This window comes from Stegostoma tigrinum, chromosome 2 (genome assembly GCF_030684315.1).
Source record: "Stegostoma tigrinum isolate sSteTig4 chromosome 2, sSteTig4.hap1, whole genome shotgun sequence".
NCBI lineage: Eukaryota > Metazoa > Chordata > Chondrichthyes > Orectolobiformes > Stegostomatidae > Stegostoma > Stegostoma tigrinum.
The window spans coordinates 130,300,080-130,322,737 of NC_081355.1; the positions used below are offsets into that span (position 1 = coordinate 130,300,080).

Genomic DNA, 22,658 nt, shown 5'->3' on the forward strand with positions numbered 1-22,658 from the left:
CTTCTTAAAAGGACTGCAACAAGTTGCTTACCATAATTTTCCATTCACAAAAATATGTTGTCTGTCTCTGATTACCTTTGGGGTTTTTTTTCCTAAGTGTCTTGTATAATTTTTTAAAAACATGACTGCTTCTCACATTTTCCCTATGACTTTTTTTTGGGGTTTAGCAAAAGGGAAAGGGGAGAAGTTAGTCATCTCTAACCTGCCATCACACTTAGACAGTTCTTATGAATTAAGATGCTCAATATGAGGTAGTTGGACCGCAGATGCTGCAAGTCAAAGTTGATAAAATGCTGGAAGATCACAGCAAATCAACCAGCATCAAGGGAGTAGGAAAGTTGATATTTCAAATCTGGAACCTTCATCAGGTGGTTATTATGTTGGCTCCCTAGTCAGATAACTGTATTTTGTTATCTCTGCTTCAAATTGAAAAACAATAATCTTGGTAAGGTACCAGATATATTGCAATTTTCAACTCAGCTGAAACATTACTCTCAGGTTGGAGGGAGTAGGAGTATGTGTGGGCTGGGGGGAGGGGGGCATGTTTTCCAGTAATTTTAAAAACAAGCATCTTCAAATAGTTTAGTATTACAATAACCAGTCCATTTAATTGTTAAAATGTGATGGATATTCAAATAAAATATTAGTTTGAACTTTTCACATTCTTTCATTTTTCCGATTAAAAGAATACAGAAGTTTGTCAGCTTTACAAAATCCGTGCAGTTGAAACAACCACTAGATAAAAATATTAATTTACTTTGTATCTTTTAAACTCTCAGGCGATCCCAAGGTGCTTCACAGTGGTGGAAGACTTCTGAAACGTTGGCACTGGCAACGCAATAACATTTTATCCAGTACAAAGTCTTATGGCACATAACATTAAGCTTATAATGAAGATACACAAAGAAATCAGAATTCACTCTCCCCTTCACCTGAATGTAACATTTTCTCCCCCCAAAAAAATGACATTTTCTTGGATGAAATGTGATACTTTGGATTTTTGAGATTAGCCTATCAGAAAATCACAGAATATTAAATCACTTAGGCCATAGCAGACTAATTTATTTTTAGTCACATTCAATTTCACTTTGCAGTTCTTAAACACAATCCTTAAATGTTGCAGTCTAGCTAATAACTACACTGAATGTCACTCAGTTTGCTAAAATTTGGGTTATTGTTCAATTTTCTCTCCCTGTTCATTGGTGCTGTAAGGTTCCTTTGGTGCCAGCAGTCTTCAAGTAGCTCACAGGCATTCTTCTTTGTCAGGTAGATTCTGCCAGTTATTCAACAGCGTAGAGTCAAATCTGATGATATTTTCATTCTCTATTCTGGCACTTTCACAAACTTTCTCTTGATGACAATCAGGAACAGGAATGCAATTCCCCTCCCCATTCTCTACCCTCCACCCCCGTTCCTTGGTCCATGAAAAGTGAAACCAATTATAAATTGACCAAACTACCGTTTCAAAATGCAACTAAATTAAAACAAACCAAGAACACAACTCAAGATATTTTAACTGGAACGGTTTCATGGTGCAATGGGCAATGTGTTTACTCACTACAATAGGGGATGAGAAATGCAGTTTTGTCACCTTAAAAACCTCTTCAAATGTAGAAAACCCAGGTGTCAGATCTTTCAAAAACAGTATTTCGGGTTTAGTTTTTCAAACTCCAACTTCAATTTTGAAACAACAATCCAACCTGGAGGCAAAATCACAAGTCGCTATCAAAAGTCAACACGGCCACAGAGAGGCAACATCCTCACATTTCCAAACACAGCTACATTCAGGTCTAGAGAAAGAAAAACATACACCTCAGATGGGACAGTTGTCCTGCTTCCTAAAATTGCTAACAATCTTGAACAGAGAACATCTGTCATTGGTGAAGTACCTTATACAACATTAATGTAAGAAAATGGCTTTGGGGAGGTACAAAAGAACCGAGATTCTAATCATCTAATTTAAAAAAACTATTCAACATATAGATTCCAAAACACAAATTCACTGAAACTGCTAGGCTAACACAGCATCAATTGTAGCTTTCAACGAATACGTTCTAATCACTACTGTAATCAATTAAGGTTTGCCTTCTCTGAATGATTTCCCTCAATCGGTAAGTTAAATCTCACCCACTGTTTCAACACATATGGCTGTTGTTTTTTTTGGATTGTTGTAGACTGTTAAAATATTGTGGGCTACTACTACAGAACTACAGCAAGTCCCTTTGCAGTGGGCATAACAAATATATCCAGTTATTTCAAAAGACCTTTTTTATATCACAAATGCTTCAGTATTTTTGTACAACTGATGAGTTTTCTCTTGTGCCAACGTGCAGAAATCAGGACTTGAATGAAATATAGTTTTTCTCCCAACCAGCAATGAATTGCTTATTTTGTATATTTGATTGATCCCATAAAATGGAAGTAACAGGTCTTATAGAAACAACAAAGATCACTATATTTTGTTCAATCTGCACCATGTGAAAATGAAAGCCTACAATCAAGAGAATTACATTCCATCTGAAATGACAGCAAAAAAGGTGATAATTTCTTCACAAAAAATGTAGATGTGCAAACACCATTTGGTTATACAAACACAACAATTTAATTCCTGAGACAGTCCTCAGTCTATGTTCAGGATGCCAAGAATGCACCATAGAATAAAATAAATTCAAAGCAACTGGCATGAACTAAAACAAAAATCATAGGGTCAATTTTAACTGGGGAAGGAAAACCTCCCTTGGGAAGCTCAGCATAAAGCTGCAGTTTGAGTAATTGTAGTACATTCTCCAGCCATTAATTAGTAGAAATGATGCCAGAATGGAACAATGGAACATAAAATTAGAACAATGATGAGGATAATAACTACTATCAGTGCTAGCAAGCACAGGTAGGATGACAGATAACGCAGTCCAAGTACATTTTGCCCACAGCAAGAGGAATACTCCTGTTCCTCATGGCCTATCTGCACCAAAGTTACATTTTCGAAGTTATTGTGGCCTCTTCTGGCCACTCAAGGGTATATTTTGTTGGGTATGCCAGGCTGCAACATTCTCTTGACTTTCCAAAGTAGAAGGTTCACTTGTTCTCCAGTGATTTAAGATTGGGTTGGGGTGGTAGGCCCTCATAATGGACGTTAGTCAATTCAGCAATAGACTGCTGTATGTGGATGAGCTTTCCCAAATTAACAAACTTGCTTGAAAAGACAAAATGCTCAGATATATTCAAAATTTAAAACGGCATTTGCAACAAAAGATTTTAAAGAGGTCAAGAATAGCCACACTCAAACTGTAATAAAACAGTTTTATTCCTCACTATTCCAGCTGCACTTGGTTCCTGGTAATACAAAGGACACACCAAACAGTTAATAAAAAGCTTTTAAAGAGATTGCGGGCACTATTGGTAATCATAGGTAGCCAGTTCTCTTTAAAAACATTCAAACTGTCAACACCATGCAGGGTTGAAGTCTGGAAGACCTCAAGGACACGAGTCAATTAACAAACCAGTCATCTGGCCTCATTCGATCAAGTAAGTTCAGTTAAAAAATTTTCATGCAAAATTCCTGATTTAATAAGTGGCAGATTCATCTTTTGTTGGATGTTAATAATAGATATCTATAATTTCATCAGATATATTTACTTATATGGGTTTTATTTTAAAAGTTTGGTGTTGCTAAATATGGTAGATCAGAACTGTTGTAATAGGATAATTTTTGTGGACCTTTGTAAGTAACAGTTCAGTGAGCATGAAATTCCATAATGATGGCTTCCCAGCTCAACAAGTTCTTCAGTTTCAATTGTAATATCCAATGGGTGATGCCTGGTGGGGCCAGTCACTGCCCCTACTGGAAGGTAATGGGAGGGGGAAAGGTCAATCTAGACTGGTAGCAGCATAGACAACCTCCTCTTTGCCCTGGTTGCTCTGAGCTTGGATTCTCCACCATCAATTGCACTATACAATTTTTAAAAATGCATTTAATAAATGTGTTTTGTTGGACATGAAGTTGATTCAGGCCAAGACGATGAAAATATTATTAAAGACATGACCATCTTCACCAGTCATGAAGGCAATTGCCTGCTCAAAAAAAACCCTGCAGCATTCAGGCTGAATATTTAAGGCTTTGGAGGGTTTATGACAATCATCAATGCACACGAGAAACACTGAAAGAAATTAATCTGAAAAAAAATCCCTTTAATGGAAGTGCAAACTGGTATAGACATTCCTCATGATGTTCCTGTAGTGATAGTTCAGGAAAACTGCATTTTTGATGTACATAGATCCGTTCATCTGGGCGATCTGCAGAGAACACTGATGTAATGGTCTAGTTCACTGAAACCTACATATATACTTCAGGTAGTATACAGGCTTTATTTTGTGAAGGAACACGAGCCATATTTGTTATCGGCAGTCTTGGATGAAAAATTTACAGTGTAAACACAATTATTTTATCGCCATGTTACAGTGTTTAGTTTTAAATTACATTTTAAAATATATCAACTGCACCTGTGAGATAAACATGGCACCAAAGCACTCCCCCATTACAGCAATGTTGCGATGACGAGTTGGGATATCTATAGGCATTGACACTTGCAATGTGGCACTGTAACAGCAGAGAAAGGGCTGCCAGGTGATGGACTGAAGAACCTGGTGTAGGCACATCTCTGCTTCATCTCACAGGAATACATCAGTGACACAGCAGGTCTTTGCACCCATACTCGGACAAAGCCAAACACCAACAGCTTGTTTCATGCTACATAACTGTATTCGTCTGCTGAGGTCTGGCTACGCTCAATATATTGTTTGTCAATGAGGACTTCAATGCACTTCTTGATCATGCTGATACTAGGGTTGAACCTTGTTCTTGACTGGCTGATTACCTGTTGAGAAGGGAACAAATGTTAGGAAGTCTTCATAGAACATAGAACATTACAGCACAGTACAGGCCCTTCGGCCCTCGATGTTGTGCCGACCTGTCATACCGATCTCAAGCCCATCGAACCTACACTATTCCATGTACGTCCCATATGCTTATCCATATTAATGTTAATAATTATGAAAAATAATCCATCTGAAGAGACAGCAGAATGGTAAATTGAAAAGAAAATGCTTACTATGAACAATAAGATAATCAGTTTCTGAATACAACAAAGTTTTTTTGCGTTAAAATGGTGAGCTTCAATTCTCCTTTAGTGATGATTGGCTAGCTGCCTATTTCTAGCATCTTTTTATTTTTATCTTTATTTCAGATTTATCCCGCTAGAAATTAATTTCTGAAGGAAAAATATTGCATTTTATCTTGTGCCTTTCATGATCTCAGGACATCCCAAAGTGCTTCTTTACCAAGGATGTTATTTTGTAGAGATAGCAAGAACTGCAGATGCGGGAGTCAGAGATAACACAGTGCCGAGTTGGAGGAACACAGCAGGCCGGGCAGCATCAGAGAAGCAAGAAGGCTGATATGCAGAGGGAACCAGGAATTACGATCAAGTAACCGGTGATTACCTTGTGAGGAATACATTTTTTTAATTCAAAACACAAACTAATGGCACAAGGTCCACCATTGCTGATCGAGAGGCAAAAGCAGACATTGGGCCGCTCCAAATTGATGCTGGAAGGCTAGTGATGGGAGATAAGGAAATAGCTGAAGAACTTAATAAGTATTTTGCGTCAGTCTTCACAGTGGAAGACATGAGTAGTATGCCAACAGTTAGGCAGAGTCAGGGGACAGAGTTGAGTATGGTAGGCATTACAAAAGAGAAAGTGCTAGAAAAGCTAAAAGATCTAAAAATTGATTAATCTCCTGGCCCCGATGGGCTACTTCCTGGAGTTCTGAGGGAGGTGGCTGAGGAAATAGCAGAGGCTTTGGTTGTGATCTTTCGAAGGTCACTGGAGTCACGGAAAGTCCCAGATGATTGGAAAATTGCTGTTGTAACCCCTTGTTTAAGAAAGGATCAAGGCAAAAGATGGAAAATTATAGGCCGATTGCCTAACCTCGGTTGTTGGTAAAATTCTAGAATCCATTGTCAAGGATGAGATTTCTAAATTCCTGGAAGTGCAGGGTCAGATTAGAACAAGTCAACATGGTTTTAGTAAGGGGAGGTCATGCCTGACAAACCTGTTAGAGTTCTTTGAAGAGGTAACAAGTATGTTAGACCAGGGAAACCCAGTAGATGTTATCTATCTAGACTTCCAAAAGGCCTTTGATAAGGTGTCCCACAGGAGGCTGCTGAGCAAGGTGACGGCCCATGGTGTTCGAGGTGAGCTTGGATTGAGGATTGGCTGTCTGACAGAAGGCACAGAGTTGGGATAAAAGGCTCTTTTTCGGAATGGCAACCAGTGACGAGTGGTGTCCCACAGGGTTCAGTGTTGGGGCTGCAGCTGTTCACCTTATATATTAATGAACTGGGCGAAGGGACTGGGGGCATTCTGGCGAAGTTTGCCGATGATACAAAGATAGGTGGACAGGCAGGTAGTACTGAGGAGGTGGGGAAGCTGCAGAAAGATTTAGACGGTTTAGGAGAGTGGTCCAGGGAATGGCTGATGAAATTCAACGTGAGCAAATGCGAGGTTTTGCACTTTGGAAAAAAATACAGGCATGGAATATTTTCTAAATGGTGAGAAAATTCGCAAAGCAGAAGTACAAAGGGATCTGGGAGTGTTGGTCCAGGATTCTCTAAAGGTTAACCTGCAGGTAGAGTCCGTAATTAAGAAAGCGAATGTAATGTTGTCATTTATCTCAAGACGGTTGGAATATAAAAGCAGCAATGTGCTTCTGAGGCTTTATAAAGCTCTTGTTAGGCCCCATTTAGAATACTGTGACCAATTTTGGGCCGCACTCCTCAGGAAGGACGTACTAGCCCTGGAGCATGTCCAGCGGAGATTCACACGGATGATCCCTGGAATGGTAGGTTTAACGTATGATGAACGGCTAAGGATCCTGGGATTGTACTCATTAGAGTTTAGAAGGTTGAGGGGAGATCTAATAGAAATGTACAAGATAATGTATGGCTTAGAAGGGGTGGACACTAGGAAGTTGTTTCCGTTAGCCGGGGAGACCAGGACCCGTGGGCACAGCCTTAAAATTAGAGGGGGTAAATTTAAAATGGAAATGAGGAAACATTTCTTCAGCCAGAGTGGTGGGTTTGTGGAATTCATTGCCAGGGAGTGCAGCGGAGGCCGGGACGTTAGATGCCTTCAAGGCAGAGATCGACAAATTCTTGACCTCACAAGGACTCGAGGGCTACGGGGAGAGTGCAGGGAAGTGGAGTTGGAAGTGCCCATCAGCCATGATTTAAATGGCAGAGTGGACTCGATGGGCCGAATGGCCTTACTTCCATTCCTATGTCTTTTGGTCTTGTCATCATCCATGAGAATCTATCCACCTCAGCTAATCAGAAATGACACGGACTTGCTCTGTGCTTACCTGATAGGAGTACTGCAGTCCTACAGTGTTTCTGTCGAAAATGTTTTTGAGTGAGCATGTCAATTTATTAATTCAAGGTGTAGAATGTCAATACCCTGGAATAGAACACTTGTCCTACTTTTTCAGCCAGTTATCAAAGCACTGCTCAGTGGATTTAGGACAGATTTGATAAAAATTTAGTTACCTTATTTAGTCTCACAATATTTGACTCCAAATGCATAAACTACTTCCAAGCTGTGTACCTACTTTTTCTAAGATTTCAAAGGGGTCTTGATCAAATAGATCAATGGCTGAAAAATGGCAAATGGAGTTCAATCTGGATAAATGTAAGGTATTACATTTTGGTCCAACAAACAGGGATAGGGCTGATATAATTAATGGTAAGGCCTTGGTTGGTTTTGTAGAACAGAGGGACCTAGGGGTTCAGGTGCATAATTTTCTTGAACAGAGAACATTTGTCATTGGTGCAGGTACCTTGTACACCATTAATGGTAAGAAGCCTTACTGTGTCCAGTTCTGGTCGCCAAGTTACAGAAAGGATATTATCAAGGTGGAGAGAATTCAGAAGAGATTTACCAGGCTGTTGCCGGGTGTGTGCAAGGTTTGAGTTATAATGAAAGGCTAGATAGGCTAGGACATTTTTCCACTGGACCATAGGAGGTTGAGAAATGGCCTGATAGAAGTTTATAAAATAATGAGGTATGATAGAGGTGGTGGTTGTCTTTTTCCTAAAATGGAAAATTTTAAGAATAGGGAGCACATTTTTAAGGTGAGAAGAGCGATTTATAAAACACCTAAGAGGCAAATTTTTTTTTACACTGACAGTGGTTCACATGTAAAATGAACTTCCTGATGAAGTGGTAGATGTGCCTAAGATGTTTAAAAGACATTTGGATAGGTACATGAATAGGAAAGGTTTGGAGGCATATGAGCCAGGAACAGCCAGGGGGACTAGTTAGGTTTGGGATTATGTTCGGATAATATACGTGGATCTTTTTAAATTAATTTGACAAAGAGATGGCAGAGAAAAAGAAGACTTCCACCCCATTAGATAAAAACCGAAAGAAGTGCAGATGCTGTAAATCAGGAACAAAAACAGAAATTGCTGGGAAAGCTCAGCAGATCAGGCAGCATCCGTGAAGAAAAAAAAAAGAGTTAATACTTTGGGTCCGGTGACCCTTCCTCAGAACCTGTTCCTTGCTTTTCCAGTGACTTCTGTCTTTGTTCCACCTCATTCAAATCGTCTACATGTAAATAGAGGTCCCAGAAATGAAAGACATTATTCTTATCTGTTTATGTGGCCCCGAGCAACAACATATTTCAATTTAGAGATCAAATATCTTCAATTTGCCTTATACATTAAACACATTTTATGCTTTTGATAAAGTTTTGGTTACCTAAAAAGAACATTTACCTCTTGAATAAGTGCATTGTGTCGGAGCACTTTACGTGCTTTCATGATGCGGACTATAGCAGCCTGCAGATACATTTTCCTGTCCTCATCGACTGCACTTCTAGTTTGTTCCATCTCCTGAAGGCAATAAAGCAAGAACTAGAAACTTAACATGACTGTTTCAGCAGATCTCAGTGGTAAGCTATCCTTAGTACTTTCGTTATGCACATAACAGGTGTAAATGATTAATTTTAGGAAGTGCATTTCTTAATCTAGCCATCAAATCAAAATCAGAAAAGCACCAAAAAGCAATTTACTATCACTTTATATTTTGTGAACAGAATCACAGAATTATTATAGCGAAGAAGATGGCCATTCAACCCATTATTCCTGCACCAGCTCCTTAAATGAACGTCATTAGCTAGTGCCAATCTCCTGCTTTTTGCCTCACATCCATGCACATTATTTTTATCCGAAAAATCATCCAAAGTTCTCTTGAATGCCTCAATTGAACCTGCCCTACTACACTTATAGACAGTGCATTCCATGTCCTAACTATTACAGAGTGAATGTTTCTTTATTTCACCCTTGCATTTTTTGCATATCACTTTCAATCTATGCCCTCTCCTTTTGGTTCCTTTCAGAAACAGGAATGCTTTCCCCCTCTCTGCTCCATCCGATCTGCTTCGATTTTGAAAACCTCTATCAGATCTCCTCTTAGCCTTCTTCTTTTCAAGATGAACTGTCCTAGCTTCTTTAATCTATCCTCATAACTGAAGTTCCTCATTCCTGGAACTATTCTTGTAAATCGCTTCTGCGCTCTCTCTCCAATGTATCCACTTCCTACCTATAATGTGGCACCCAGAACTGTACACAACACTCCAACTGGGATCTAACAAGTTATCTTATACTTTAGCTCAATTGACTAGTTTTTTAACCTCTGTATATAACAATTAAAGAATAAATATATATTTTTCTGTTTCCGATCACTATCCAGTGCCAAATATTACTTGTTCCAAGGTTGGTCCATAATTTTCAGATTTTTCACTGCAAGTTTTGGGCGTTTTGTGATTAACTATTAATGAATCCATAATAATATGCTCATCAATTAAATTAGATATGGCAGGCTACGTTTATACCGAATGCCATTTTACTGCAAAAGCAAGGAAGCTAGGAACCTTCTCTGTTTACTTTCTGGGCTTTTGCATCCCATACATGTTTCTGGAGCTGCCCAGTTCAGATGCCCCATCTCACCAATCATGAATCTGTCAAACGTGGATTTGAAACGGGCAAAGGTGACACCTTTATTGAAAAAAGAAGACAGGCAGGAAGTGGGAAACTACAGACCAGTGAGTTTGACCTCTGCAGTAGGGAAGTTGCTGAAATCAATCATGAAGTAGGAGATAACTGAACACTTAGTAAAGCAAAGCTCAGTTCACCAGTGTCAGCATAGTTTTATGCTTGAGAAAACTGCTGGAGTTCTTTGAGAATGTAACCAGTAAGGTGGATAATGGGGATTCAGTGGATGTGGTATACCTAGACTTACAGAAGGCATTTTACATGGTGCCGCATAAATGACAGATCCAGGAGGTTAGGTCCGGGGAGGTAAAGCATAGACGACTGGCTTAGATAGAGGATTGGCTGACTGACAGAAATCAGGGGGTCAGGATAAATAGGTCCTTCTCTGGATAGTGAACTAAGAGGGTGCTGCAGTGTTCAGTTCATTTACAATCTACACAAATGCTCTGCAAGCAGGGACAGAGTCTAACATAGCAAAATAGGTGGGAAAGCAAGCTAAGATGAGGAAGTAAACAGTTTACAGATGGATATTGATAGTCCAGGAGAATGGGTGAGAATAAGGCAGATAGAGTTTAATTTAATGTGGATAAGTGTAAGGATATCCACTAAGGTTGGAAAATAGAAGGGCAAATTATTGTTTAAGTGGGAAGCAGATTCAAAGTGTGTCGGTGCAGAGGGATCTGGGTGTCTTTGTGCATGAAACACTAGAAGTGGTTATGCAGATGCAGAACACAATAAAAGGGGAAAACAGAATCCTGATATTTATTACAAAAGGAATGGATTATAAAGGAATGCTGTTACAATTATATAATATATTGGTAAGACCACACTTAGAATATTGTGTCCAGTTTTTGACTCCTTACTTGAAGAAGGATGTGGAGTCAGTGGAGGCAGTTCAGAGGAGGTTCACCAGTTTGATTCCAGGGATGAAAGGACTGTCATATGAGGAGCAGTTGAATAGCTTGGACTCGTACTCACTGGAGTTCAGAAGAATGGGGGGGGGGGTGGTGGTTTCTGATTGAGGTATATAATAAGCTAAGGAGGACTGATAAGGTGGATGCTTAACAATCTCAAACAAGAGGACATAGATATAGAGCGAGTGAGAGGAATAGGTTCAAAACGAAACTACTTCTCTCAGAGGGTTATGAATCTGTGGAACTCACTGCTCCATAGTGCAGTGGAGGTAGAATCAATCGGCAGATTCAAGGAAGAAATAGGTGTGTTTCTGATTAAAGCAGGACCTGTAAGGTTATCATCTCTGGATTTCTCCTGGTGCCATGTGCTGGCGAATGTAGAAATAGGGGTATTAGGCAGGTCAATACGTGGCTCAGAAGCTGGTGAGGAGTGTTAGAGAATCCTAGTTCACTGGCTGTTTCTGGGGAAGGTGGGACTTATATAAGCAGAACAATTTTCACCTTTACCAGAATGGGACCAACATCTTGTGGCTGGGTTTGCTAATGCTGCTGGGAAGAGTTTAAGCAAGTTCAGCAGGGGCGGGGAAACAGACCATTATCACAATTGGGACACAGTATAGTATAGTAAAGGAACAACAAGCCCAGAGAACCATGCCTGTCTAGGAATATTCAAGACACGACAAGGAGCAAAAGAAGAGGCATTTAGCAGGTGCAAAGGAGACAAATCAGCTGAGATGATTGTGAGGCATAGGAAGTACATGGGAAATTTAACAAAGCAATTAGGAGCGCAAAGAGGAATGAGAAAACACTAGTAAGCACAATTAGGGAGAATCTGAAGATATTCTATCAGTAAACCATGGGGAAGAGAATAATCAGCAAAAGAGTGGGGACCATTTGAGATCAAAGGGCAATCTGTGTGTGGAGGCAAAGGACATGGTAGGGCATTAAATGAGTACTTCACTGTTGTTTTCACTTGGGAGGGGGGGGGATGTGGATACAGAATTTGGGGAGAGGTTCTTGAGAAGATTGGCACAGGGAGAGAGGTTTTGGCACGCTTAGAAGTCAGACAAGTCCCCAAGTCCGGCTGAGTTGTGTCCCAGGCTGCTGTGGAACGCAATGAGCGAACTACAGGGTGTCTGACGCATATTTTCATTCCTTTCTGGTCACAGGGTAATGCCAGATGACTGGAAGAAAGCTAATGTGGATCCACTTTTTAAAAAGGTGATAGATATAAATCAGGGATTAACAGACAAGTTAGTCTCACATCAGTGGTAGGGAAACTACTGAAGAAAGTTCTGAAGAACAGAACGAATATTCTCTAGGAGATGCAAGGTTTGATCAAGGATAATCAGCACGACTTTGTCAAAGGGAGGTTATGCCTAACAAACTTGATTGATTTTTTTTCAGATGATCAGGTGTGTAGATTACAGGAAGATATGATGAGTGGTCAAATGGAATTTAACTCTAAAAGCTGAGAAAAAAATTCATTTTGAAAGAAGTAGTGAGACAAGGGAGTATTCAATGAATAGCAGGACACTAGGAGGAACAGAGGGTTCTTGGGGTGCTTGTTCACAGATCTCTGAAGGTAACAAATCAATAGGGTGTCTAATAACAATAGGGTGCTATAAAAGACAGACAGGACACTTGCCTGCATCAGTTGTGGCATAGCTTATAAGAGCAGGGAGGTTATGTTGGAGCTATACAAATCTTTGGTTAGGCTACAGCTTGAGTTCAGTATGCACTTCTTGTCACCACAACACAGGAAGGATGTGATTGTACTGGAGAGGTGTAGAGGAGATCCACCAGGATGTTGCCTTGGTTGGAACATTTCAGTTAAGAAGAGGCTGAATAAGTCTGAGTTGTTTTCTGTAGAGCAGAGAAGACTGAGGGGAAGGGCCTGATAGAGGTTTTTCATTATTCATTCACAGGATATGGGCATCACTGACTAGTCCAGCATCCTTGCTGTGAGTGTGGAGTCACTTGTAAGCAAAACCAATAAAAGTAACAGCTGTCCTGCCCTACATTGTGATCGAGATAGTTTTTTTCACAATCTGAAAATGGTGTCACAATCATCACTTGACTCTTAATTCCAGAGTTTTAAAATTAAATTAAAATTTCACCATCTACCATGGCTGGATTTGAACCCAGATGCCCAGAACATTGCCTGGGTCGCTGGATTAATAGTCCAGCGACAATATTATTAGGCCATGACCGTTCATGACGTGGAGGCAGTGGATGGAATGCACCCCCTTTGGTGAATGCTCCCCTTTGTTGAACAGTCAATACCACAGTCATGCCCATCTGTATCATTGGTGCTGAGGGGGAAGTGGTCAAGAGCTTCAGGTTCCTAGGAATGAATATCACGAACAATCTGTCCTGGTCCATCTACGGTGACGTTGCAGTCAAGAAAACACCTCAACTTCCTCAGAGTTCTAAGGAAATTTGGCATGCCTACACTGAGTCTTACATTTTTCACAAATGCACCATAGAAAACATCCTATCCCATCGTTTGGCATGGCAACTGATACACCCAAGACCACAAAAAATTAGAGTTGTGAACGTAGCCCAGTCCATATTGAAAACCAACCTTCCATCCATTGTCTCCGTCTACACCATCCACTGCCTCGGGAAAGCGGCCAATGTAAAAAAACACCCTTCCCATCCCAGATTTACTCTCTTCCAGCCTCTACATTGGACTGAAGATACAAATGTTTGATACTAACGTGCCAATGGATTCAAGAACTGCTTTTTCCCTGCAGTTATCAGACTTATCAATGGGCATATATAAAAGAAATCTGTACTTTCTCTGTAGCTGTAACACTATATTCTGCATTCTGTTCTATTAACTGATGTACTTTTGTAAGGTTATAGTTTGACTGATTAGTATGCAAAACAATACTTTTTACTGTTATCTCGGTTCATGTGGGGTTGGAAGGGGAGCATGGTGGCTCAGTGCTTTGCACTGTTGCCTCACAGCACCAGTGGCCAAGGTTCAATTCTTGCCTCAGACAACTTTCAGTGTAGAGTTTGCAAATTCTCTCTGTATCTGTGTGGGTTTCTGCTGGTGCTCCAGTGTCCTCCCACAATCCCAAGATGTGCAGGTTCAGTGGACTGGCCATGCTAAATTGTCCATAGTGTTCAGGGATGTGTGGATTAGACGGGTTACAGGGGTAGGGACATGGGTATGGGTGGGAAGCTCTTCAAAGGGTCGCTGTGGACTTGTTGGGCCAAAGGGCCTGTTTCTACACTGTAGGGATTCTATGATTCTATGAAATCAAATCAATAACAAGGGGGCATAATTTTTAAGGTGGAGGGCAGGATGTTTATGGGGGATTTGAGGAAAATCTTTTTCACCAAGAGCGTATTGAGAATCTGGAATGCGTTGGTTGGCATGCATCAGGTAGCATGGTGGCTCAGTGGTTAGCACTGTTGCAACTGTCAGTGTGGAGTGTGCACATTCTCCCCATGTCTGCCTGGGTTTCCTCGGAGTGCTCCAGTTTCCTCGCACTGTCTAAAGATGTGCAGGCTAGATGGATTAGCCATGGGAAATGCAGCATTACTGGGACAGGGTAGGGAGGCAGGTCTGGATGAGATACTCTAGGAGGGTCAGTGTGGACTCGATGGGCTGGATGGCCTATTCCACACTAGGGATTCTCTGATTCTATAATGGGAGGACAGGAGGGGCAGGAAATCTCAACCTTTAAAAAGTACATGGGTGAGCACTTGAAATATCATTCCAGACTACAGGCTAAATTTTGGAAAACAGGATTGATGCGATAGCTTGATGAGCTGTATGGTCTTATATACGCTGAATTACTTTATGACTTTGGTAGAAAGATTGTGGAAAGGTACTAAGAACTAAATGGTTAGATTTTAAAGGTGGATGAGGAACAGAGGTGTATATTCAAAATCTTTGAAGGTGGCAGGACAAATTGAGAAGCTTTCTAAACTAAAATAGATTAAAATGTTAACTTTATTAATAGAGACAAAGAATATTAAAACAAATAAATTGTGCTCAAACTCAAATTACTAGCAAGGCCTTAGTTATTATTCAATTTTGGGCACCTTCTCATTTTTCCCCTCATAATTCCTACAGTTTTGAGTGAGCAAATAAGGAAAAATTGTTTCCGGGGCAGGGGGCTCAATAACCAGAGGGTGCATATATAAGGTTTAAGTCTGGCAAAGGAACCAAAGCAACACCTTAATTTTATACAGTTCTGATCTGGGTTGAAGCAGGTCATAGTAACTTTGAAAAAAAAATGAAATATATACTTGGAAGAAAATAATTTTACTACAAAGTTAACATGAGCAATTTAGCACAGGAATGAGAGACTGAATGGCGTATGGAGTTACACTACTCTATGAAATAAAATTTAAGATTAAATAGAATTGAAGTGCCGATGTACTGCTTTATTTTTTAACAACTCATTTAAGGCAGACAATAACTTGTTTTACAAAGATCATCATCCAAGAAAATAAACCTCTTACCTGTGGTGTATCTTTTTGCATGGAAGTTGTAATTTTAAATTTTGTTCTTTTACTGCTGAAGCCCATATTTAAAGAGAAAACCGAATCCAAGTCAACATCTTCCTACAGTAAGGAAAACATAAGCACAATTCTGACTTTATAAAGCAAAAGGCAACCTGAGGGCAAAGATTTTTTAAATCATTATTTGCAATAGTGCGGAGGATTAACAACAAATCCCCTTCTTGCAGAGACACACAGAAACATAGGAAGTGAGGCCAAATGGCCTACTCCTGCCCATGAAGCCCACTCAGTCATTCAGCATGATTGTGACTGATTGTCTACCTCAATGTCACACTTCTGTTCTTTCCCCATAACCCTCAACTTCTTCAGCCTCCAAATATACTCAGAGACTTGACCTCTAGACTCTTTTGTGGAAGAGTGTGCCACAGGCTTCTTCACTGTTTCTCCTCAACTCTGTCCAAAATGGCCTACTCTGAATTCTGAGACCATGACGACTCACTCTGGACTCTCCAAGCCAGGAGAAACATCATTCTTGCATCCAGTCCATCAAGCTCTGTCAGAATTGAATACATTTAATTGAAATCCCATCTCATTTTTCTTAACTCAGTGAATACTGGCACAGTCAACCCAACCCCTCCTTATACGAGAAACATTCCAAACCAGGAATTGGGCTACCAAATCGTCACCGCATGACCTCTATGGCAAGCATGTATTTTCTTAGTCAATACAGTGTGGAGCTGAAGGAAGTCATTAGGTCAGGCAGCGTCAGAGGAACAGCAAAGATGATGTTTCGGGATGGGACCTCTCATCAGGACTGAGGAGGGGAAACGAAGCTCAGAAATAAATAGAGGGAGGTGAGTCTGGGGCTGGGCAAAGGCAGGTGGAGAGGTGATAGGTGGATGCAGGGAGGGGGTTGTGTAAATTGATCAGTAGAAAGGGTGGGGTGGATAGGTGAGAAGGAAGATGGACAGGTTGTGTCAGGTCAAGGAGGCGGGGATGAGAGCGAAAGCTGGAAATGGGTTGAGGCTGGGGGTGGGGAGATTTTGAAGCCAGTGAATTCTACGTTGGGGCCATTGGGCTGTAAGATCCCAAGGTAGAATATAAGGTGGTGGTCCTCCAATTTTTTAATGGCCTCATTGTGACAAAGGAGGCGGCCCAGGATGGACATGTCACCTAGGGAGTAGAAAGGGGAGTTGAAATGGCTGGCCACAGGAAGGTGGTGTTGATTGAGTGTACAGAGTACATATGCTCCACGAATCTGTCACCGAGTCTGCGCTTGGTCTCAGTGATGTAGAGGAGACCACATTGGGAGCAACGGATGCAGCAGAAAGTCACAGAGAGCCACTGACCAGTACAGCATGGAAATGAACTCTTTGGTCCAACTCATCCATGCCAACGAAATATCCTAAATAAATCCAGTCCTATTTGCCAGCATTTGGCCCATATCCCTCTAAACCTCTCTTTGCATAACTACCTAGATGTCTTTTAAATGTTGTTATTGCCCCAGCCTCCAGATCTTCCTCTGGCAGCTTAGCACATACACGCACCACCCTCTGGGTGAAAAAGTTGCTCCTCAGGTCCCCTTAAATCTTTCCCCTCTCACCTTAAATCTATGCCCTCCAGTTTTGGATAACTCCCCCCTGGGAAAAAGACCTTGTCTACATAGCCTTATCATTCCCCTCATGATTTTATAAACCTCCATAAGATCATCCCTCAGTCTATGATGCTCCAGGGAAAACAGCTCCAGTCCATTCAGCCTCTTCCTATCGCTCAAACCGACCAAGGTTGGCAACATCCTTGTAAATCTTTTCTGAACCCTGTCAAGTTTCACAGGGAGACCAGAATTGAACACAGAATTCCACAAATGGCCTAACCAATGTCCTGTACAGCTGCAACATGACCTCCCAACTCCTATACTCAATGCACTGACCAATAAAGGCATGCATGCCAAACGGCTTCTTCACTATCCTATCTACCTGCCTCTCTACCTTCAAGGAACTTTGGACCTGCACTCCAAGGTCTCTTTGCTCAACAACACACACCATGACATTCCCATTAAGTGTATAAGTCCTGCCTGATTTGCCTTACCTAAACCTCACATCTATCTAAATTGAACTCAATCTACCACTCCTCGGCCCACCAGATCAAGGTCACGTAATCTAACTTTGCCGACTAGTCTACCATGCGGAACCCCGTCAAACGCCTTACTGAAGATCATATAGATTATGTCCACCGCTCTGCCTTCATCAATCCTCTTCATTACTTCTTCAAAAAACTCAAGTTAGTGAGACACGGTTTCACGCACAAAGCAATGCTGACTATTCTTAATCAATTTTTGCCTTTTCAAATACATGTAAACTCCTGTCCCTCAGGATTAGCTCTAACAACTTGCCCAGGGCTGATATCAGGCTCACTTGTCTATAGTTCCCTGGCTTTTCCTTACCACCTTACTTAAACAGCTGCACTACATTAGCCAGTCTTCTGGCACCTCACATGTAGTTATCAACAGGAGATTAAAACAGTGCTGAATATTCCCAGTTGTGGTTTCATCAAAACTCTTTATAGCTTCTTTGCTCTTGTATTCAAACTGTTTTGAAATGAAGGCCAATGTACAGCTTGCTTTCTAACTGTTTGCTGTACCCACAGGCTTGCTTTCAGTGACCCAGGTTCCTTCATCAACAACATTTTCCAAATTATCATCATTTAGATAATACTCTGGCATTCCATTTTTTCTGAGTTCCTGTGAAAAAGTCTGTTGCCCTAGCAGCTAATCTAAGTTTTCTGAACTTTTCTTTCAAAATTTTTAAATGCTGATTTCCCTTCTTCCTCTGATATAGACTACCAAACGTGCTAATAGTTTCCTCCTACAAGCACTGTTTTTCTAAGTGAGCCCCAATCGCAAGCCTTAACATGCTAATTCACCATGAAGGTATAAGACCATAAGACATAGGAATGGAAGGAAGGCCATTCGGCCCATCAGGTCCACTCCGCCATTTAATCATGGCTGATGGGCATTTCAACTCCACTTCCCTGCACTCTCCCTGTAGCCCTTGATTCCTTGCGAGATCAAGAATTTATCAATCTCTGCCTTGAAGACATTTAATGTCCCGGCCTCCACTCTGCTCAGTGGCAATGAGTTCCAAAGGCCCACACTCTGGCTGAAGAAATGTCTCCTCATTTCCATTCTAAATTGACCCCCTCTAATTCTAAGTTCTCTTAGTCTCCCCGCCTAACAGAAACAACTTCCCAGCATCCACCCTTTCTAAGCCATACATTATCTTGTAAGTTTCTATTAGATTTCCCCTCATCTTTCTAAACTCTAATGAATACAATCTCAGGATCCTCAGCCGTTCATCACACGTTAAACCTACCATTCCAAGGATCATTCCTGTGAATCGCCACTGGACACGCTCCAGTGCCAGTTTGTCCTTCCTGAGGTGTGTGGCCCAAAATTAGACACAGTATTCTAAATAGGGCTTAACTAGAGCTTTGTAAAGTCTCAGAAGCACATTGCCGCTTTTACATTCCAACCCTCTTGAGATAAATGACAACATTATTCATTTTCTTAATCACAGACTCAACCTCCAAGTTAACCTTTAGAGAATCCTGGACTAGCACTCCCAGATCCCTTTGTACTTCGGCTTTATGAATTTTCTCACCATTTAGAAAATAGTCCATGCCTGTATTCTTTTTTCCAAAGTGCAAGACCTCCCATTTGCACATGTTGAATTTCAGCCATTTCCTGGACCACTCTCCTAATCTGTCTAAATCTTTCTGCAGCCTCTCCACATCCGCAGTACTACATGCCTGTCCACCGAACTTCGTATCATCGGCAAACTTCGCCAGAATGCCCCCAGTTCCTTCATCCAGATCATTAATATATAGCATGGACAGTTGCAGCCCCAATACTGAACCCTGCGGGACACCACTTGTGACCTGTTGCCATTCCAAAAAAAAGCCTTTTATCCCAACTCTCTGCCTTCTGTCAGACAGCCAATCCTCAATCATAAAAAGCCAGTAGCTCACTTCGAACACCATGGGCCCTTACCTTACTCAGCAGCCCATGAGGCACCTTATCAAAGGCCTTTTGCAAGTCCAGACAGATAACATCCACTGGCTTTCCCTGGTCCAACCTACTTGTTACCTCTTCAAAGAATTCTAACAGGTTTGTCAGGCACGACCTCCCCTTACTAAATCCATGCTGATCACAACCACAAACATGCATTTTTCAGTAGGAGTCATGATTAAGAACGGAAACGCTTGACACATTGCCCTGCCAGGCTCCCTGGGAACCGGAACAGACGATACATGAGGTTTTGCCAACATAACCTCATAAGAATCAGCCAACTCCATACAGCTCCTAGATGAAATTAAAGACATTCCTCACCTGCGGATTTAATAATCACAAGAAGCTGAAATATTCTTTTCAATTTTATTAATAATGCATTTATTTCTATTAATCTGAGCCTTTCACTAAATTGATCTAGAAAGTGAAGAACAATGCCAAAAAATTAAATATCTTACTCACTCACAAGGTTAGATGTGCTTATTGTATTCAGACTTTAATGCTGCACAGACTACTAAGTATTTCCAGCACTTTAATCCATCAAAAGAATTAGTTATACATTAATTCTTGCAAATCAGTATTTAAACAGGAAAGGGTGCGAAACGATACCAAAGTTAAGTGTTATCACCACTTCAACAACATACTTGCCTTGTTTGAATCATGGTTGATCATTTTTACATCAAGTAAGGATTTAATGGTTTTGGTAAGTTCTTTTTCATTCATCCGTGTGCTGTCTTCTAGCTCTTTGTAAGTGACTATTTCACTGTTGTTAAATGCCAGCAGCACAGCCATTTGGTATGTGGTAACCATTGCTACATAAGGCTTGGATAAGTAGTTCATTTTTACTTCACCTTTTTCCCGACAATAGTAAAAAACAAAGAAGAGAAAACAAAGAAATGTAAAATTAATTCCAAAAGTTTTCATTATCTGAGAAACAGTTGTCTTGAAATACACTTTAAAGCCTTCTGATTAGTCAACGTAAAACAAAGCTGTGAAGCTTTCACTGTAATCAAACTGAACAGCAGAGGAAACCAGATACATAATTCTTTCTGCCAAGTATGTCCAATTTCTTTTTGAATAAACTATATGTAACAACCCAATACGTTGATGGATAGGCAACTCCATACATTCACCATCTTTAAAAACTGCAAGTATGAGTCCAGACGAGGAAGGCCAATTGACCTGCCTGTCTGATCCATCCATGGAAATGGCTGGTTCCCCTACCTCGACATTTAACACTGTCCCAAGAGTGACTGAGTTCATGTCTCCACCATACAACACTGAGGACCATTCCAGGCATTCCTGAGATAAAGTCTGTACCTGATTTTACAGTTTAAAAAAGTGTCCATAAGACCATAAGACATAGGATGGAAGTAAGGCCATTCGGCCCATCAAGTCCACTCCGCCATTTAAACCATGGCTGATGGGCATTTCAACACCACTTCCCTGCACTCTCCCCGTAGCCCTTGATTCCTTGTGAGATCAAGAATTTGTCGATCTCTGCCTTGAAGGCATCTAACGTCCCGGCCTCTACTGCACTCCGTGGCAACAAGCCCACCACTCTCTGGATGAAGAAATGTCATCTCATTTTGTTTTAAATTTACCCCCTCTAATTCTAAGGCTGTGTCCACGGGTCCTGGTCTCCCCGCCTAACGGAAACAACTTCCCAGCGTCCACCCTTTCTAAGCCATGCATGATCTTGTAAGTTTCTATCAGATCTCCCCTCAACCTTCTAAACTCTAATGAGTACAATCCCAGGATCCTTAGCTGTTCATCATACGCTAAACCTACCATTCCAGGGATCATCCATGTGAATCGCCGCTGGACATGCTCCAGGGCTAGTGTGTTCTTCCTGAGGAGTGCGGCCCAAAATTGGACACAGTATTCTAAATGGGGCCTAACTAGAGCTTTATAAAGCCTCGGAAGCACATTGCTGCTTTTATATTCCAACCGTCTTGAGATAAATGACAACATTACATTCGCTTTCTGAATTACGGACTCTACCTGCAAGTTAACCTTTAGAGAATCCTGGACCAACACTCTCAGATCCCTTTGTACTTCTGCTTCACGAATTTTCTCACCATTTAGAAAATAGTCCATGCCTGTATTCTTTTTTCCAAAGTGCAAAACCTCGCATTTGCTCACGTTGAATTTCATCAGCCATTTCCTGGACCATTCTCCTAAACTGTCTAAATCATCAATTCACCATCCTCTGAGACTGGAGATTTGCCCACTTGTTGAACAGAGATTATGAAAATCAATCATTTGCCAATTTTATCTACAGCCCAACATCCCAATAAGATTGACCCTGAGACCCTCTTTTCTCTAGTTACATGTATAGTAGCCAATCCAAGTTTAATTACTTCCCACTGTGACCATGCTGAACAGAACTGTCCACTTCGGGGGCTGGACCAGTTTTTCATACAATCTCATAGAGACTTCCTCAGACTTGTAGTCTAATGATTATTGGAAAACTAAGAACAGAAAAAAGATATTGTTTAAAGCATTACAAACATCCACTACACCTTTATTTATGGAACATATTGAAGGTTATGGTGGGAATCTGGCTGACCATTTTGTTGAAATCTCACATTCTCGTGCACAGTTAAGACAGTAGCCAGGAATTTTTTTAACTTTGGGCATTTAACAATAAGAACATAAAATGTTGAAATAACCAGCATGTCAGGAAGCCTAAGTTGCTGGAAAAGCTCAGCAGGTCTGGTAGCATCTGTGAAGAAAAACAGAGTTAACGTTGCAGGTCTGGAGTTCTGAGGAAGGGTCACCGGATTCGAAATGTTAACTGATTTTTTTCTTCACAGATGCTGTCAAACCTACTGAGTGTGTCCAACAACTACCCGTAGTTCTTTTAGTTTTTATGTCAGGAAGCATCTCTGGAGAGAAACCGAGTCAACATTTCAGGTTGATGGCCTTTCAATGAGACTGTTCCATCCCTGCAAACTGGAGGAGCAACACGCCAAAACCACAAACTGGAGGATCATGGGCTCCAGCTATGCCTGCCTCTTTATAGGATACATGGAACTGCCCCTTTTCTGCTGTTACACTGGCACTATCCCCAAC

At 41.0% G+C, this 22,658-nt stretch overlaps 1 protein-coding gene across 5 annotated transcripts in view; it reads right to left on the bottom strand.

Moving 5' to 3' along the window:
* Positions 1-4,167: 4,167 nt before the first annotated feature.
* The window catches only part of cul2 (cullin 2), a 96,583-nt gene continuing 78,092 nt past the window's right edge, over positions 4,168-22,658 (bottom strand). For all 5 annotated transcript variants that reach the window (XM_059639325.1, XM_059639334.1, XM_059639328.1 and 2 more), the window contains 4 exons: positions 20,229-20,431; positions 15,515-15,616; positions 8,835-8,951; positions 4,168-4,874 (listed from right to left, as the gene is read on the bottom strand). In XM_059639325.1, coding sequence (XP_059495308.1) covers positions 4,743-4,874; positions 8,835-8,951; positions 15,515-15,616; positions 20,229-20,431 — 554 coding nt within the window. In that variant the 3' untranslated portion in view covers positions 4,168-4,742. The remainder of the gene's footprint in view (positions 4,875-8,834; positions 8,952-15,514; positions 15,617-20,228; positions 20,432-22,658) is intronic.